Source organism: Pavona decussata, unplaced genomic scaffold (genome assembly GCF_977016875.1).
Source record: "Pavona decussata unplaced genomic scaffold, jaPavDecu1.1 SCAFFOLD_321, whole genome shotgun sequence".
Classification (NCBI taxonomy): Eukaryota; Metazoa; Cnidaria; class Anthozoa; order Scleractinia; family Agariciidae; genus Pavona; species Pavona decussata.
The window spans coordinates 944,616-965,115 of NW_028145711.1; the positions used below are offsets into that span (position 1 = coordinate 944,616).

At 39.9% G+C, this 20,500-nt stretch overlaps 4 protein-coding genes across 5 annotated transcripts in view; all 4 read left to right on the plus strand.

The window, feature by feature from the left end:
• LOC146453938 (uncharacterized) overlaps positions 1-13,454 on the plus strand; it is a 29,050-nt gene extending 15,596 nt beyond the window's left edge. The window contains exons 2-3 of the mRNA XM_085096057.1: positions 424-1,187; positions 12,346-13,454. Coding sequence (XP_084952183.1) covers positions 424-1,187; positions 12,346-13,130 — 1,549 coding nt within the window. The 3' untranslated portion in view covers positions 13,131-13,454. The remainder of the gene's footprint in view (positions 1-423; positions 1,188-12,345) is intronic.
• The window catches only part of LOC146453927 (uncharacterized), a 251,249-nt gene that overhangs the window by 223,982 nt on the left and 6,767 nt on the right, over positions 1-20,500 (plus strand). The gene's annotated exons all lie outside the window — the stretch shown is intronic.
• LOC146453933 (uncharacterized) overlaps positions 1-20,500 on the plus strand; it is a 236,753-nt gene that overhangs the window by 153,174 nt on the left and 63,079 nt on the right. The gene's annotated exons all lie outside the window — the stretch shown is intronic.
• The window catches only part of LOC146453937 (uncharacterized), a 76,864-nt gene that overhangs the window by 40,202 nt on the left and 16,162 nt on the right, over positions 1-20,500 (plus strand). The window lies entirely within an intron of this gene.

Sequence of the window (20,500 nt, forward strand, 5' to 3'; positions counted from 1 at the left end):
TTGAGGACAAAAGATAAAGCTTTCAACGGTTCCGGACAGTTGACATTCTAGTATTCAAGCGACCCTCATGGAACCAAGGGTGATAACCGCACTATTTAACAAGACCCACTTTATTTTTGCGCATGTATACGCGTTGTAAAATACCATAAACATGGCACTAACATTACCAAACAACCAAGTCAAATGTTACTAAGTTACTACTTTTTAGCTGTTGTAAAGACTTTACAACGTAAATGCAATATTTCCTTTTTTTTTTTTTGGAAAAAATCGGACGCCATGATTCCTTTTGCAAAGCTTTCCCGCAGTATTCAGGTGTTTTTCATTGCCTTTCAGAGAGCAAACAGCACTTAGAAGGATGCCAAGATTCTCGGGACATAAAAAAGGCCATACTTACAAATGTCCTTTGTGTGGCAAGTGTTTCAGTGGTGCAGGAAGCCTAAGAAGACATAAAAGGGTCCATACTGGAGAGAAGCCTTATGAATGCAAGCAGTGTGGAAAACGTTTTAGTCAAGAAGGAAATTTACGGACGCACGAAAGAGTTCATACTGGAGAGAGGCCATATGAATGCAAACAGTGTGGCAAGTGTTTTAGTGTAGCAGGAACTCTAAGGGCACATGAAAGAACTCATACGGGAGAGAAGCCTCATGAATGCAAGCAGTGTGGCAAGTGTTTTAGTGAATCAGGAAATTTAAGGTCACATGAAAGAGTTCATACTGGAGAGAAGCCTTATGAGTGCAAACAGTGTGGGAAGTGTTTTAGTCAAGAAAAACATCTAAGGAAACATGAAAGAGTTCATACTGGAGAGAAGCCTTATGAATGTAAACGTTGTGGAAAGTGTTTTAGTCAAGAAGGAAACCTACGGAGGCACGAAAGAGTTCATAATGGAGAGAAGCCGTATGAATGCAAGCAGTGTGGTAAGTGTTTTAGTCAAGCAGGAACCTTAAGAAGACATGAAAAAGTTCACACTAGAGAGAAGCCTTTTAAATGCAAACGGTGTGGCAAGTGTTTTAGTCGATCAGGATCTCTAAGAAAACATGAAAGAGTTCATACTGGAGAGAAGCCTTATGAATGCAAACTGTGTGGCAAGTGTTTTAGTGTAGCAGGAACTCTAAGGGCACATGAAAGAGTTCATACTGGAGAGAAGCCTTATGAATGCAAACAGTGCAACACGTTTTTTCGCTACTTGAGTCATTTAAGAAAACACGAGAGATCCCACAAGGATGCTACGGATTGCAATCAAGATAACATGTGTACACAAACTAACGCTTTGAAAGAACTCAACTCTGGTCATGTTGAAAAACACGTCTGCTGGATTTGTCAAGAGACGTTCAGTAGTGAAGCACTACTTCTTGGCCACTATGAAAATCATATGATAAGTGATTAACTTAGCTTTAAGGTTACTCTCATGGCTTTTATTGGAGAATAAATGCGGCTTGTGAAATTTTACTGAGTAGAAACTGCGAAAATACGGAGACTATACCCCGTTGCAGTTATACCCCATAATTTTTGGCGCCCACTAGATGCCAATAAAACCCCAATAACAAGAAGCAAATAAAGAGTGGTGCTCAATGCCCCCTTCATTTGTACCACCGACTGTAGTGTATTGCAAAGAGTGCCAAGTGTATTGTTAATATAGGCGTCAAAAAAGGTGTTAGGATCGGTTTGGCATGTTGACCTTCCAATCAGTTATGTAAATAGGGACCTAGTTATAAATAGGGGTGACCTTCCTAATTGGAGTGTGAGTTAAGTTGGACTGTGTGTGTGCATTTTGAAAACTTGTGGTGCGTTTCTTTCTTGTAGTATTAAACGAGTAAGCTCAGATACAACACCAACGGCAAACAAGTTATTGTATAGTTTTTGCTAAATGATAAGAAGTAAGGAAGACCGAGTCGTTGTCTAACATTGGCTAATTGTCTAATTCCCATTTTACGGGGTAAGCCTGGTTCACGATAAAACTCATCAGGATATACCAGAACATTTTAATTTTTAATTTAAACGTTTTAATTCAAAGTTTCTGAAAACCTCTATAAGCTATAGAGGCGCTATCCTTTGGAACGCTGTCTCGACTCACTTTACAGGCCAGTTTGCTGATTTCTATCGTAAAGTAAAAAAGGACTCTTATTTTAAGGAACTTGATTTTAGCGCACAGTCGGCCCAGTCGCTGCCGAGGCACTACCAAGATTTCAAATGCTACTGAATATTTTACATTTTATGCCTTAATTGCTGTAGTCAATTGTTTTGTGTTCTGTATGTAATGTTATCACCATTTTAATACAGTTTTATACTGTAATCAGTTATTTTCACACGACCCCGTTTCATATGCCTACGGTCTGAAAGTGGTGACTCCCCTTTAAGGCGGAGCCTCGCAGTTTACTCTGTTATAGGGGGTACCAACCTGCTCCGCCGGGGGAAGGAGAAAAAGACCCCACTTTCTTAAAAGGTGATCGTACAATTAACAATTTCCCTGAACAATTTAGTTTTTTCGGAGAATACCTAATTTTTTAATTACAATCTTTGTTAATTGTATTTGTTACTATTTAATGTGGTTGTAATTAATAATTACTTGTGCATATTTCTTTTTTCTTCTATCTTTATAAACTTTTGTTTTTACACTCTACACTTTATTATATATAGAATGCTTCTTCACAGCGTCCTTTGTAAGTTCTAAAATGCTAAACACTCCAGACTCTCAATTATGGCTTCCTTCCTTCGTTCGGTCCTTGCTGTAATATATGTTCGATTTTTCGTTAATTCTTTTATTCAACTGACTTTACTTTAAAGACACTTTTCACCCTGTGTGGTATGTTTTTTTTTCTGGCCCCAGTGCTATATTCTAGAGTACAACTCTGAAGATAAAAAATAGGACACAGGAATATAACAATGGTTCGCGCTCTTAAGCTGGTGACACACTAGGCGATTTTATACACTGATCGCCGCGATCGGCGAAAATCGCCAAGTTTGCCCGGTACAGCGATTGCGGTTTTCGGCGATTGCGGCGGTGGGCGTATAAAATCGCCGATATCTGGCATGTCAGATATCGGCGATTAAATTCGCCAAGTGTGCCCATTCCCGCGAGTTTTTAAATCGTCAGTGAAGTCAATCAATCAGCATGGGCTATTTTATCACGCGACTTTTCAAAATGGCGGATAGCAATGATACGATGGAGCCTGGGCGCAATTGACTTGAAAAACAAGAGGCAGCCTTTTTTTTCAACCAACTTCGAGGCGTTTGAAAATCGAACGAAACGATGTTTCGAGTGTTTGCTATACCTTCACGAACCATTTATCATTCTTGGAAAAATTCACAGCAAACAGTTCAAACTTTAATCATAATTTGAAAAGAACACTTTTCCAAACTTCCTTCATGGTAGTGATTTTTTTTGTTTTCTCAGTATGGGTCATTAACGAGTTTGAGAAAAAATTATTTTCTCTATCGACTCGGCTACGACGGATTCGGAACTTCGAGAGGCTAGAGGGGCTGTTATACTAGAAAAAATTTTCTTGCCACTTGTCTCTCAATTTTGTTGGTACACAAGTTGCACGGATCGTTGCCTAGTGTAACATGCTCTAATATGAACATGTCTCGCAATCAATTTTTTTGTTCCCGCAATCGTTACGAGAAGTAGAAGTCGGTTCTACTTCGTGCAACGGTGACTGCAGCAAAAAACGTTGCAAGGCATGTAATACTAGGCGACGATCCGTGCAACTTGTGTCGCAACGGCGAAACAAAATTTCAAGACAAATTTCAAGAAAAATTGCCCAGTGAAACAGCGCCTTAGGGAACACATTAGGGAACTTAAGCACCAGACGTTTTCTACGGGGCGACGGCAACCGGAACTCAAATTTACTTCCGATTCACGTTTCCCGCCGACATGGTCTCGGCGCCGACTTTGTTTTGCTTATTTTGACGTCGCGTGTAAAACGTGAGTTTCGCCTTTATGATTTTCGTTCCTTTATATCATTTTGCCCTCAATTTTTTGTACTTATCGATGCTTAAATTATTATTCTATCGTTTTGGCGCTTGTACGGGCGATTGTCAAGTATTTGCAGTCATTTTTTGAACTTTTAAGCCTCTAACGTGAAGATGGCTATCAAAAAAACAACCTGTAATGGAATCATTTGACCACGACATTCTCCTGTTGCGTGAAATGATTGCTAGCGAATTGTTTCAGTTCAAGAAAGGCACTCCAGACCGTGACAAATTCTGGGCCGGTCGATTCAGAGAAGATTGAAAGGCTCGATTATCGACTCTGAACTCTGCCAAACATTCGGTTTCGTTGATGTCTTCAAGATCAAATCTTGCGTGCGAACTGTGCGGTGCGGAAAATCTGGGTTCTTGGAACGGCAGCTCTTCTACAAGACCAAGAATTCTTCATCAGAAATTATTTACCATCATATGCTAGATGCTAGTCACAGCATCTCTTGGTTCACGAAAAGACATTTTTCACAGAGGTTTTCGCAAGCTTTCAAGGCAGTTTTCGAAAGGGTTGCCGTCGCAAAAACACGTCTTTTGCTTAAGGTTGGATTTTGGCGGGAACGACGGCGCCCTCTTACCCAGGCTGGCTCGTTTGTAGACGTCGCCGTCGCCCCAAAAACGTCCGGTGCTTAAGTTCCCTATTTAACAAAGGGGTGAAATGAGATGAGGGAGGATTAAAAACACCAGAGAATATAGAATAATGCGAACCCGTCCATCCCCTTGATCTGCCAGCTCGGTTGATTTGCACTGGAATCCATGCATCTGTACACTTATGTTACCCACCAATACAAAACAAACATTCGCCGTAGGCGAAGTAAATATTGGTGAATATTTCCCGAGACGAAGTCGAGGGGAACATTCACCAATATTTACTTAGCCTGGGTGAATAATTGTTTTAGTATAACTACTCAGGTGATTATCAGAGAAAAACAAGAACCATCCGAAAATTGTCAATTTTATTTGGTTATTTCTTTTTTCATCTCGACTACTTCCATTCTTTCAAATACGTTTCGTTGGTGAAACCATTCTGTTGAATCAAGAAAATTTTTTACGAATTTAATTTGTTGTTTTCATGTTATTACTGGCATCGACATCGACAACATTTCCACTGCAATTTACAAGGGTTTTTTTTCTTACAATTAGCAAAACTTTGATTTCTTGCCTCCGGACTAAGCTACAGTGTAGCTGAAGCTGTTTTTCATATAGTTTGTGTGTGGCGTTGGAATAGCAAGTGTGCCATCTGTGCCTCATAGGGGATAATTACAGACACTATTGGCTGCCTCATAGGGGATAATTACAGACACTATTGAGGTAAACAGATGTAGAACTGAGGTAATCGGGAGCAAGACCGTTAAGCGACTTTTGAACAATCAGAGCCTTATGGATTGATCATTGAGAATGAAGTTTTATCAAGCCAAGACGCTGGGTAAGAAGATCAGCGTTGGCGCCATAGTTCGAGTGAGTGAGGATACGCTCCGCGCGATTTTGAAGTTTATTAACTAGGGTTTTACTGCCGGTTCTCAGACCGAATTGAAGTGATCAAAGTGAGGCTGTACTAAAGATCTGTACTGATCGGAGAGTCTCATATGAAACAAAAGACCTCACTCTCTTCTGTTCAACGCTTCAATACCAGACGCGATTTTGCTACATAAATTTTCAACATGAACATTGCAGGATAAATTCTGGTCGATGTGAACACTTAGAGATTTCGTAGAAGATACTTGAGTTATAGGTGCACCGTCAATCATAAGTGATAAGGGGTTGTGAAACATGCTTAACCTTTGCCTGGATCCGATCAGCATAAACTTTGTTTTGGATGAACATAGCGACTAGGAAAAGATCAGTTTTTCTTTTTTATGTCGTTATGCTTGTGTCATTATGTTTGATCTGCTACGCTATCATGTTATGTTGTTCAAACTTGTGACATAAAACGGCGAGATAAATTTTTATTTTCAGACTTTGGGTGAATTCGCCCTTTTGTAGTTATGTCACTAGTGTGAACTATTTCCTATGGAAGGTATATGAACGGGGTTACTTTTCCTTTCAAAATGTGATACAAAAGGGTAAAGGTTTGGACCTTGGAGCGCAGTCTTCCCGCATAGAACTTTCTAGTCCCCCACCTCGATGACCTCCATTATGTAATTGGAGACCAGGCCGTATTGAGTTTGAACGTAAAAGTGTGGTGTGTTGTATTTTCTTCGTTGATTAAGACTTGAAAAAAGTCCCATGCTTGTTCAATATGATGCTCAATAATTATTCCTCTGTGTCTATTAAACCCAAAACGGTTGAAATTTGAACCAGTTGGTAGAGCAACCACATCCGATCCGAGTGTGACAAAACGAAGGCGGAGTGTGATATCGTCCTGGGATAAGTTCCCTACGTCATAGTCACCTTTGTGACCGCTCTGACCTGGACGCTAGTTTTTGTCAATTTTGGAAAGCGTTCACCTCAACCCGAAATCAAAAGTACGCGTCGGCATCTAGAAATCCGCTTCAATCTTCCCAGTGTTTTATTGGATTTTCAATCTTTTACTGGAAACCTGTTTCTGAGTATGCTTTTGCTCATCCTATGATATTATTTTAGCATATTTGGTTAAAAACAGTATGGATCGCGTCTCCAACGGAACATGAAAAGAAGAGGTGGGAAACGTAAAAGGCGCTGGGCGGAAGAAATCGCCTGCGTTGACTAAAATAACGAGAGAAATCAATCAAAAACATTGGAGAACAAATCACCATTATATATATTTGGAAAATTACATTTTCTCAACCTGGCGAAAGGTTCGTGCGGTGGGAATCTTCGTAAACGATTCGAACTACTCGTCATGGCTGCTTGGTTTGGAGATCAGACGAAGACAAGCTTCGGTACACAGTCGATTATCTCCTTGACAAGGAAAACCTCCAGTAGAACCTTGTTTTCTACTGGTCGAGCAAGCGTTCTTGCAACGACATGGGTTTGGTTCCTAAATTTAGATTACGAAGAGGTTGTAGAAACGAAATTATAAAAGCAAAATATATGATTGAAAGCAGAAATAAAGCTTACCGGTAGTTTCGCTACAAAGTCGTTTCGCTACACTGCCGCTCAGTCGATTCGCTACGTTTTAAAATTGACATATTCTCTAATATTTGAACTCAATTTGCTTCTCATGCAAACACAGTGAAACGTAGAAACAGCTAAGATAATTTTTCACACGACCGGATACCTAAATAAACGATTAAATGATTCTTCGACTTCAGAGGTATTCGTTGACGTGTGACTTTCCCTGGACAAGTCCATCAGTAAATTCTCCATGGTATCAAGAAAATGAGTGTTCTAAAATGACATTAGGTGTATAATCACTATAATAATTTTGACTGGCAAATACTTCGACTCGACAAGGTTTGTTTACATTTTTCAAAGGATGCGCTTCTCAGCGCGAGACTTGTGATGAAGTGTGATATGCAAATCAGCTAAGAAATGGTATCTAATGCGCATGTGCACCAGGTGACTGTGTCCCTTTAAATTCAAATAACATTTTTCCAAACATGTTTGAGCATTTTGAAATAAGCCATTCCCGAGTTGCAGTGAACCGCATTATGCAAGGGAGGCTAAGTGCAAAATTTTTTCATATGAAAATAAGTTTGTTTGCATGTGAATGAAAACTAATTTTCATAATAAAAACTTTGCACTTAGCCTCGCTTTCATAATGAAGTTCAAAACAACTCGGAAATGGCCTATTAATAACAAATGAAACGTAGATTCAAATACTGGACTTCAAGTCCAGTCCACACTTTCGAAGAGGCTGAGTAACCAGGCCGTATTAGTCCTCGAAAGTGATGTGCTTTGTTTGTTGATCGAGTGAGCGGCAAGATTTGTTTGTTTGCAGGTAAGAAAACGGTTCAGTTTACTTTTAACCATAATATAGGTCATTGGGTAACGTATTTTATGTATAGAGAAAAGGAAAGGGCGATTTTAACAAACACATATGTAGATATTCGAGCAAGTAGGCAAGCATTCCGCAGAATGTAGTCGAGATTATCCAAGGAGATAAGTTTATATTTTGTGTAGAATTCGACTTTTGAAATAGTCCTTACTTGCAAGCTTTAAAGTCTTATGGCTAGACTATGAAGTGTAGCGCCACTTGTACCCATTTACTGACTTAAGCATAATACACAGACTCAAGGCCGTACCTAGCATAAGGCAAGACGAGGCACGAAATAAAAACAAAAACGTCTGTTATGTGAACGTCAATTTTCAAATAGACTTTTCGATTGCGTCCGGCCCTCATAGTGTAAGCGAATTAAGGGAAAGCCAAATGATTCCAGAGGTCATTTTCTTCAAAATTGCAAGTGAGTGTCAACAAAAATTCTTCAAATACAATTGGAACTTGAGCAAACTGGTATGGTGAGTTTACAGACATCCAAACTAGGCCATATGAGTGTCATAATTTACTCTGTCTTGCATCTGAAGTAACAGCCAAAAGTTCTGATTTAAAAAGGTAGAAGGTCTGAAAGACCACTTCTCTGCTGTGTTAGTAGCGTGGGAGCAAGCTCTCTTTTGGTTTAGCCGCGGGAGGATAGTGTGAGCAATGCGCCGCAAGAGGAATGAGGTGGGAGAAAGGATCTCCCCCCCCCCCCCCACCTCCAATCCTCTCGCAGCTGACCTTAAAGAAAAATTGCTCCCAGCCTACTGTGTTGGTTGCTTTTTCTCTCTGCTAATTTAGTTTCCATGTACGTTCATGATTAAAACTCTCTTGTTAAGTGGTTAATATAATAAATATAATTGTGTAATATAACCAGAAGTAAAAAATATGCACACATTTTTGATCTGATGATAAATGCTGAAGTATACGAAACATGTCTTCCAAACTCAACATTTCATCCTTGTGTTGAAATATTTAATATGTATTCTACTGCTACAAACCTTTGGTGACATACATGAATATGGCTTTAATTAAAAACCTAGGCCATTTGATACTCACTGAACAGAGCCCTTTGTTTAACTGTTGTTTGTTTCAATTTAGGACGGCAAAAGCCATTTCTCTATCATGAATGATTTCTGTGGTTTTAGCTTTCACTTTATTTTTGAACTTTAGCTCTTGTTCTGTTTGTTTTGCCACTATGCTTTTTGTGATGCATGAATCATGACTTAACTGTTTTAAGAAAAACTTATCTCAGAAACGGATTCATGAGATCTACATCTCAGAACACGGGGATGTAAAACAAATTAAGATACCCGAGCCATTCACTGAATGGCAATGGTTGGTCTTTAAACTAATATAGCAACATTGTGGGTTCAATTTTCCCCCCTTTCATATAAACAACACACAGATTTTTCGACATCAACCATCTGCCTAAGTTATGTAACGTGTTTTAAACATTGCATTAATGACACAAGGCGCAAGTCCGAGAACAATATTCCACAACAACTTAAGAAAATAGAGGTGCAGGGTGTATAAAATTAGTACAACAGTAAAACATGTACAAGAAACCACGAAAAAATTCCTTGCCACGTTTCGTTTCCAATAATTTAACCGATAGATGAGACAAACTAATTCAGCTTTTGAGTTCCACTTTTGAGTAATTTTTCCTTAATTCTTCGGAAATCTGGTTGACTTTTTTCGGGTTTCATTCGCATTACAAGGCGTAACAGTACTAGCCGGACGTGTGTAAACATACAACAACGACTGTATCCACAACGAAATTCAAAAAGTTGTTGAATTATTTTAAAATAACGCCTGAAAGCCGTTAACCGAAGACGTAGGCTGTGGTTTTTCAGAATAGCGGCGGGTAGGGTAGTTAAAATCTCTTTTAAATTGGCTATGAAAACAAAAACCTTCACCACGGAAGAAACCTCTCGTTGTGTTGACAATCCTTCAACAAAATGTTTCCGGTTTCCTAATACTGAGCAAGCGCAATGGTAATTTATCACACTGAGCGTGCGCTATCGGATGTAGTGAATTTCACGACATCCCAATGACATCCGGTAACGGCTGTTACCATAGACTTGCTTACAAGTCGAGCTTAGAGAGCGCGAAGCGCGATCGTCAGAGCTCGAGCGAGCGAGCGCGGAGCGCGAGCGAGCGAGAGCTCGACTTGTTTCCCTTGCTGGAAATCGAATCAAGTGACGTCATTTTGGCGCGAACTTTTCAGGGTGCGAAGTTGTCAAACTGTCAACTCAATGCATTCTTGTCATTTCAACGCATCTTTGGAAACGCCGACAATTGCATTGGAAAACTTTCTCAATGCGTTTCTAAACGTTGGGAATGTTTCCGAACCAAACCGAAATACGTTGAAAATCATTTAAAAATTGGGCCAACGCATTTGCAAAACATTTTTCAAACGTTGACAACGCATTTGAACAGTGAAAGGACAAGTCATTTTCTTTATCAGCCCCGCGAAAAGACTGTATCGTAATACACACTGTTCATGCGAAGATTTTGTTTACATTTTAATGACTGCAGAAATTATGTCGATTCGCTTCGCGAAGATTTTTAAAATGCTTTACTTCGAATGTGCGAGTAATAATAATAATACCGGCTACTGCCAGCGCTGCTACTGCAATAATAAATTTTAAAATGAAAGCACTACACAGCATGACATGCAGAGTGCTGTCTTGACGGGAAAACCTGGAAAACAACATAAAATGTATCGGCTCTAATGAGTTTCCTATTATATACTCGTTTCAGGGTTTGGGATAACGGCCGAATCCGTATCGGTATATAACAACCGAACAAGTTAACGGCCGAAAAATGCTTGTTATATACCGAACAAGGTTGAGGCTTATCTCGTTATAATCAAAACACTCATTAAAAATGCAGCATATAACTCGGTCAGTATAAGCCACAAAATACCGATCGATCGCCTCTTGATGCAAACGGTCATAACCTCTTTCCTTTCGCCGTCACGTAGAAAATCGAAAACGAATGGGGCCAAGCTTTTTTTCCCGATCATCCTGTAGGCGCCGATAAAAACACGTCCTTTCCACAACAGTGACTTTCGATTTAATACTTTGCGCTGATGTTCGCGGACATCTCTGTACTTTGCTTTTGCAACCCATACACGAATTGCGTCGTTAAATGAACATGTAATCAGTGCGAGGAATTTAGAAGTTCTTGGTCATAGACCGAAATAACAATTGCTATCGAAGAGCTAGTGTTGTATGTTTGAACAGCTTTGCGCGTGATCTGGTTATGATCTGGCTTGATTGACGTGTACTTTCATATCGCTGGTTCTGATTGGATAATGCTACAGGAGAAAAATTCCTCCTGTAACTTTGGCGCGCTGCAAGTGATAAAAGTCGCTCGCGCCAGGTCCATTCAAAGAGAAGCAAGCGAGCGACTTTGAGAAAGTCTACTGTTACCAGGGCCTACGATCCAACAACTGACCAAAAGATCGTAAGCTCTGGGAACGAGGATGGGATGGAGCGCTTTCGTAAATTCTGGCTGAGGCGTCGTACACTACCCATAGTTTTGTACTGGCAGCCTCTTCGCGTATTATAGGTTTGTGAGGAATGTAGAACTCAGTTCCAGTAGGTTAGACTGAGGAATTTTTTTAAACTGAGATTTAAGTTTTAAAAGGTAGGCACTTATAGGATGTGTGGACTCCTTTTAAAGTTTGATGGTGACGATATAAGAGCATGATAAACTCTTGCCTTATCATTTAATGGAAATTTTTCTTTTAATTATCAACGCAAAGGATATTTTCAACATGCAGGACACATGTGATAAAAATTGTTGATATAGTCATGTAATTTCCTATTATTTTCTCACCCACACGCATATCACCTGGCTAAGGCTCATAGTTTAGTGTAACAGGGGGCTTTTGGGGCATTTTAACTCTGTGGCTAAGCGAGAGGTGCCCTGCTACCTACCGGGATCTTTTACATCAAGTGGACCAGATCTTCTTGACAGGAACATAGCGTTTATTGTAGATCTTGACTAATTCTCGTACAGTCAGACTCAAAAGCTATTACTAAAGAACATTTGTCATATAAGACCCGTAACCAGAAGTATTTCGACAACTCAATTTCACTTTCGTAAGCTTAACAAATGGAGCAAATCCTTAAGAAATTACTTTTCGCGCCTTTACAAACTGAAGCTCATTTCTTATTCGAAAGAACAGGTGTTCAACACCTATGTGTTTTACTTGGCGGCAACAAAGGCTCCGGCATTTCTTAAACTGAGTGAAATCTATTTTTACTAAAAAATGTCCCGTAACATTAGATCACGTCTTTAGTACTCCACCTGTCACCCGTGGCACTTTTCACTAATTCTGACCACTTATAACACGACGGATTTAGAAGGTGTTTTTTAATAACGTTTCAGATATTAAAAAGCACTAAAGAAAATGGATAGGAAATGTGTACCGTCTGGCAAGTGTTTCAGAAATGCAGCTGGTCTAAGGATGCATGAAAGAGTCCATACTGAAGAGAAGCCATATGAATGCAAACAGTGTGGCAAGTGTTTTGGTCAAGCAGGAAATCTGAAGAGACATAAAAGAGTCCATACTGCGAAGCCTCATCAATGCAAACAGTGTGGCAAGTGTTTTCGTGATGCAGCAGATCTAAAAAGACACGAAAGAGTTCATACTGGAGAGAAGCCTTATGAATGCAAACAGTGTGGCAAGTGTTTTAGTCAATCAGGAGATCTAAGGATACATAAAAGAGTTCATACTGGAGAGAAGCCTTATCAATGCAAACAGTGTGGCAAGTGTTTTAGTCAATCAGGAACTCTAAGAATACATGAAAGAGTTCATACTGGAGAGAAGCCTTATAAATGCAAGAAGTGTGGCAAGTGTTTTAGTGTAGCTGGAACACTAAAGAAACATGAAATAGTTCATACTGGAGAGAAGCCTTATAAATGCAAAAACTGTGGAAAGTGTTTTAGTCAAGCGGGATATCTAAGGAAACATGAAAGAGTTCATTCTGGAGAGAAGCCATATGAATGCAAACAGTGCAACAAGTTTTTTCGACACTTGAGAAGTTTAAGAATACACGAGAGATCCCACCAGGATGCTACGGACTGCATTCAAGATGACATGTTCACACAAACCAACACTTTGACGGAACTCCATTCTGGTCATGTTGAAAAACACGCCTGCTGGATTTGTCAAGAGGATTTGAGTAGTGAAGCGTTACTCCTTAGCCACTATGAAAATCATATGATTATAAGCGATTAACTTTAAATTTGCTTTCATGTCTTTTATCATCGGTGACAACACTGGAGAAACAAGTTCAAGTCAGAGAATTTTTTTCCTGTTCTGGTTTGTTGAAAAGGGTACAGCTTTAGTTTTCAGGGAGAACGTCAATGTTGAATCAAGAGGTGATACGCTGCATCATACACTCTTTGTATATAGTTCGTTTAAAACCTGGCATATAACGTCTACTCTTCGGCACTCTTCCTACGATAAGTTTCGTTACAGTTCATTTCGAAACAGCTACGTTGTTGCTTTGGAAATGTAAAAAAGTGCTTTTAATGAGCAAAACGAAAAGAGCTGCTACAATTAGCTTAACTATACTTCCTTGCGAAGTTCTTGATTCAACGACACGAGAGAACGTCCAGTTTATTACCATTGGTGTTGAGGGTATTCTCACAACTTTACCGATTATCGGTCTTTGTTTTCACATTATTCTTTGTAGTTCCATGGGCAATAGGAAACATGGGTTTCGACTGAATAAAGACTGTATTTATTTCAAATAAGGTTGAATTACTCTCAATGAAGTAGTCTTTAGTCTTTTCTGGTCGTTTCTCCCCATTTATTTCTTGTAGAATAACCCGATACATTTTATTTCGCCAGCATGCATTCGTTACGTCTTGGTAACCGTGCCGTTTTATTGAAACTTCAGGCGCGGCCGCTAAGCGTGTGAGCGTTAACACTAAAAAGTGAGTGGGTAGGAAACGATTTAACCGTTGCTAGGAGATTAGAACTACTGGCCAATCACTGAACCGAAAATACGATAGACATTGTTTGTCAAATTCGTCTGCACGCGGTGAGAGCACTGCAAACTCCTGCCACCCCTTGCTAGTTCCAAGATGTGACAAAAAGATTACTCTCCCCACATGGAAGGAGTCGAAAACATCTTTGAAATATTTAAATGGACTGATGTATTTGGGCTTTGAAATATCGTTAGTTTATTAGATTGCTGTTAGCCAAACTGTATATTGAAATCAATGACAGTTTTTCTAAGTCAGATAAACAGAAGAAGGTCAGATGTAGATTAACGAAGCAAAACGTTGCATTAATAACATTTTATTCAGGATTTTTACAAACATTACTTGACGTATTGCAGTCTGGTCTTCCCAGCTTGAGCGAGCGCCAACTCCAGTTTCTTCGGATAGCTTCAAGTTCGTATGAAATTTGTTGCAGTTCTGTGACGACAGTTAAATTACTTGCCCTTCTATTTAAGCTTAAAGAGATATAGATATTTATGGCAACAATCGCTATAATATACACAAGAAAACAAATCGAACACTTTAAAAACGTCTTTCAAGCGCTCAACTGGAGTAAACGTAAATTAAACGATAGTATTTTTTTCCAAACCTGGAATGAAGTTAGTTTGTTTTTCCATGGCATGGTATTCAAACCAAACAACGAAATATTCCGGTGAAACAGCTTCCACCTAACCACATATTTTGAACTCGTAGCAACTCTTGGTTCCAGTTTTCTCTCTCCCGAACATTGTCCAACGCCTTTTCGTTACCAGACTTCTAACGGCTTTTTAGACCCCCAGGAGCGGGCACCCTTTGCTTCCTTATATGGAAATGGGCATAGTTTCCTCTTACGAGGTTCGCACGATTGATCGAGTTTGGTTCCTACCCAGGGGCAATCTCGTACCCAGAGTCTTCAGGCTTTTTGGTCAGCGGGGCAACGCCGGGAAGACTCTGGGGACATCGAAAATATTCAATTTTTTTGATTGGCTGTTCCGTAACGGTTTCCATCGTTTTACCGCAGAAATCCTGCGGTAATAAAATTCGATGTCCCCAGAGTCTTCCCGGCGTTGCCCCGCTGACCAAAAAGCCTGAAGACTCTGGGTACGAGATTGACCCAGGGGGGATTATGAGTTAACACTCGCGCGCTTAGCGGCTGCGCCTGTGATTTCAATAGGACGCACGGTTACCAAGACCGTAACGAATGCTGACGAATTTGTTATGCAGGCAAAATTTGTTTTGAGTCAAACGGCGCGTTGTTACTTGTTAATCAGGGCTATTCTACAAGAAATAAATGGGGAGAAACGACCAAAAAAGACTAAAGACTACTTTATTGTAAGTAATTCAACTATATTTGACATAAATGTAATATTTATTTAGTTGAAACCCATGTTTCCTATTGCTCATGGTGCAACGGGAAATTCGAACGCGTTGGTTATGGTTAAAAGCGCAGTCCCTTTCCTTCCCGCCTCTTCCCCAGTCTCTTCTTATTTTATTTCTCCTCGCTCCAGTCCCGCTGCGCTGTGAGCGCACACGCTCGACTAACCATGAAGGGGTAGGTTGCGAAGATCAGGAACAACTGGGTATGAATTTACTGGCAATTGATCTTCTTTTTTAAATAACTCAATTGCTCTAATATTCAGTTTCTTTCAGGATAGGATTTTACCTCTTTTATGGAAGACATAGGGTCTAGGGTTTAGTTTTCAATCTTTACTTGCCCATTTTCCATTTGGCTTGGCTCAGATCGGACAGAGGGAAACAAAGTAACCTAGTCTGATTTTGAAACACATTGCAGGCCGAAGAGCCTCCGATATATATATGCGTTATGGATCAAGCGTGAGGTCAAGATGGCTGGATATTGGCCAAGTTCTTTTTTTGCGTTTTTATGGACCGAGACGAAGTCGAGGTCCATAAAAACGCAAAAAAAGAACAAGGCCAATATCCAGCCATCTTGACCGAACAAGCTTGGTCAATAAAGGATTTACTCTATATTAGCATCAAGTTAAAAATACAACAACAAAACAAAACGGGACATGAAACTGCTCTACTCGGAAAGAAATTCTTCATAGCCAGCCGGTGCAAAATTTATTTTCAGTGCATTTTTGGATTAGCATGTAATTGTGGAAAAGCTCTAACTTTATAATGGCTTAAAGGGAGTATACAATTAACGAAGAATTTAGATTTTCGCAAGAGCGGGAAGATTTGAATAGAATCCCGCAAACTCGCCATTTTCAGCCGATCGCGCGGTGGCGTAAATAATAAGAATTTTTACACAGTTTTCGGCTTCCAATCATTAATTCTTGAATGAAACAATAGATTTTAAGTTTACATGCAAACATAAGCCGAAAAACAGAGCGGGTAAATCAGAAAACTGGGCGAAACTTTGACAAGATTTTGTTGTTTATAACAAGCAAGACGCGGCTAAATTAAAAAGGTCCGCTCCTTCGGCGAACTTGAAAAAAATACTTTTCTGAACTGCTCTAAACACTAACCGCAACTTCCACTACGCTATGATTTAAATACAGTCATTGCAAACCTAGAGAACTTATCAATTTGGCACTCGACTTGAGACTATACGTTTTTCAAAATCAATTCTATCTAAATTACTACACGCAGAGCAACTCATCGATTCAACTCACATTCATTGTAGCTGAAACAAAGTTTTCACTGCACCAGGACGATTCTATTCTCTTTCCTTTCCTTTAGGTAAATGTTGAGAGTTTACCGAACTTTTTAGTGAGCGTTTTCCCCCAAAACAATGAGAAAATCGAAGAAAAGATTGCATTGTTGTTGGGATTAAACTTTCGATGCCAAGCGGACGGGCAACGGGTAATCCCGAGCGGGCAAGATAGCTCCATCTTGCCCGCTCGGGTAGCCAATCACAGCGCAGGATTTGACTCCTCTTGCCCGCTCGCGGAGCCAGCTGTATAATAAATTGAATTATAAACGGCCCCGGGCCTTTGTCATTTGGAGAGGAAACAATACTTTGTATGTAAGATTTTGATGTTTCCCGTGTGTCAGTCTGGATATGTACATTTTTTTGTTATCAAGGTGTTTGTCCTGTGGAGAGAGGTAGTTCCTTGATTAATCCATCGGTTTCGGTGAGCGCCCTAGTCTTGTGTCTCATCCGGATTATAATACTTATAAACTATTTCCTCCCATTGACTTAAACGGCAGGTGAGGAACAGAATTTTCGTTGCCAAATACCAAGTCGCATGCATCATTTGTGGTTGAAGCTAAATGTCTCTTTAAAACAGCGGTAGTTTTGTTTATACATGAAAGAAAGTTTGCAAGTTTACTTCCCAAAGCTGTGAGAGCTGGAGCCCATCAACAGCTCTTTTCCGGGAATAAAAGAAGCCCAGTAGTCCCTTTCTAACTTGTTGGGGAACCTGTTGTAGCATGAAACTGAATAGCAGTTTCACTACTCTCCGCTGGATTCCATCCTTTGCTTATCCTATATATCCCCCCCCCCCCCCTCAGCCATCCTTATTCTCTCTGTCTTCGAATTCCGCAAAATGGATAAAGTGACCCTTGCAATGCAAACTGTCGTAATCGAAAGTCTTTGACTGTAGTAAAATAGGAGTCCAAACGAATTGCCTGATAAATATTGGCATTTAAATGCCGGACCCTAGTTATTTAAGAGCGGCTGCCTGTAAGAATCGAGAACTGCATTTCAGCGACCATTTGGTCGAATTTCTTATATTTTGCCTGAAGATACCCTTGGATTAACTATTTCCAAAAATCATATTTTAAAGTTCCAAGGTAATTTATTTTTTGAGAAAATTGCAAGAGTTTGAAATGCAGCCTAGGTGCGGTCACGGGCCGATGAAAACCGCGAAAATTTAGGTCAAAGGACGAAGCCCCGTTCACGGTGTAAAATAACTCAATGAACTTGAAACTTTACACAAACTTAGACCAATCATTTCACAAGAAAATTAATACAATAAACATTCCAAACTCGCTGCCTGCTTTCTAAAGCATGCAGATTTGTGTACGCTACTCAAAATGGCCTTGAAACTAATGCCTATTTTCATTAAAATAAAAGTGTTTCTGGTATGTCATTTTCTCTAAATTAAATCTCATATCTCAAAAGACGAAGAAAAGAACTTTATTTGCTCCAAGTTTCAAGCTCTGATTCAAACTCTTTCCCACTCAAGGAAGATCGGATATGCGTGCGGTACTTGCGGCTCGCAATTCACGTCACGAATTATGAGATCAGAACTGATTCGTTAAGTACGTAATTGCAAACATTTTTATTATAAAATTTCATTTTCGAAGTAAGGAAAAGACAACTTCCGCAGCCGGTTGTGTCAAGAACTTTGTAAAGAAAATACAAGAGAAGTTAGTTTAATCATCTCAAACATTTTGATCTTACCTGATTTCGTTCTACCTCGGTACAGCAGACGAAGCCCTCTCCTGATCAGACTGGGTGAGTAACCTTTTCAGCGAATAGGGCTGATGACATTGAATTGCCAATATTTTTCGCTCAATGACTTTGTATTTAATAGGAATTTGTTAACTACCAAAATCCAAAGCGAGTGTTAAATCTCTTTATGATGGCATGGTAATTGGATAATTTTCACCCGCGCGCACATAACAGCGAATCAGTGCTGTGCATGTATAGAGAATTACTCGATAACATTGTCACACCCTGTGCTTACGAGGTCAGGAAGATTTCCTTCCTGAAACAGAAGCTTCCTATAACAGAGAAATGTTTATAGTTTAAAACAATCTCGTACCTCAAGTCAAGGGGAAAGAAGACTCTGGGTACGAGATTGCAGTTTATGAGGTGAAAAGCAGATCTTACAAAGAGCTATTGAAATTGAAAAAAAAATGTAACTAAGCATTTTCAGGGCTATTATGGAACAATAACTTAGAAGCTCCAAAAAACGTAACAGTGTGTGGATTTTTTCTCAAATTTAAGCTTTATTTTCTCTGATAATTGCGTGGTTACCCCTAATTTTCCTTTTTTCCTGCACCGAGAAGTGTCGGGTTCTGGGATCCGTTCCTGGTAATCCACCAAAGCTAAGCAAATTAAAAAAAAAAAAAAAAAAAAAACACCGCAATATTACATCTTTGATTTCAACTTGCACTTTTCCAATCCAAGGTCCAGTCCACCTCTAAGTCTCGAATACCAACTTTAACTTTATTTTATGTGATTTTATTTTCATTGTGATTGTTATCTTAAGAACCTCCTCGGATTAGCGCAAGCTATTATAGGAGTGTAATAAACTAACTAAGAATGTTGTTAAGGATGGTTTCTCCGATAACAGAGATGTTTTGGCCAGTTTATGGCAATCTCGTCGGTCGAGCTAGTGCGACTATTAGTTAGTTGGGACTGATTTCCCATCCCCACTATCTCCCCCTGGGTATCCGGGGATGGCTCGTCCCCAGGATCTTCGCGAATCGGGTGAAGCAGGTTCAAGCATCCGAGAATTGCCGCGTTCTGGCATCCTTTCCTGGTAATCGACACAAAAACTAAGTAGACGCTACCAAAATATTATAGCTTTGACTTCCACTAGCCTGCGCCGCAGACAGGCTATAACCCTCGGTAATAACCCGGGGTTATAGTTTCAACTTACACTTTTCCAATTCGAAGTCCAGTCCACTATCATTTCGTCCATTTAACAAATCGACGGCAGTTTTCTATAGTCTATACTCTTATAGACCATAAATGACGTCAAAAAATGTTCAAAACTCAAGTGGAACCACGAGCCGCAGGCGAGTGGTTTCACTGCCAAGTTTTGGACATTTTATGGCGTCATTTTATGGTCTATAAGAGTATAGACCGTAGAAAACTGTCGTCGATTTGTTTTTTACAATAACATGGAAAAAGAACGAGCGAATTGGCTATTTTTTTCGTTGAGAAAGCGCGCGCGTTACATCTGAAGTCATTTTTATCGTCTGTACTCTTATAGACAATAGCTACGAGCCAATCAGCGCGCGGGAATTTGGACAGTTATTGTAAAATAAAGAATTGGTTCATGCTTAGCGTGCGTATATCGAGTTATGTATGCACGCGGGAAGTTTGGAGAGCACGAGAGAAGCGTAAGGGTTGCTCGAGGCGTAGCCGAGAGCAACTCTAGCTTCTTGAGTGCTCTCCAAACTTCCCAAGTGCATCCATAACTCGATATACGCACAGCTAAAAGCATGAACCAATTCTTTTATAACATAGTGAAAATAAAGTAAATGATTTTTGGAAAACAGGTTGTGTTCCCGATTAATTACAAAATTCTCTGTGCAAAAAAAAGGCGAAAGCGGTTACTCATATCGGTTTAATCTTAACGTTTCATTAAGCTTCAAGCTCTTATAAATATACATTTTTTATGCTGTTGTCTCTCTGTAAAAGTTTTTTAATAACACAGCGCGCGCATGCTTCCTTCACCTGACTTGCACACGTCATCGGATGGACGCACGGCCGTGCCTATGTTGAGAAGGTTGAGAAAAGATAACATCGGCCTAAGGGAGGTGACGTCATCGGGTTATTCTTCGGAGCAGCCACGAACCGAGATCCGATTATGCACTAGTCAATTGAAACCCCCACCCCCCCGGACCCGGGACAGGTAGGGGGATTTGACAAAGGCCCTAATCAAATCATACCAAAACCTCCAGCCCCTGGGG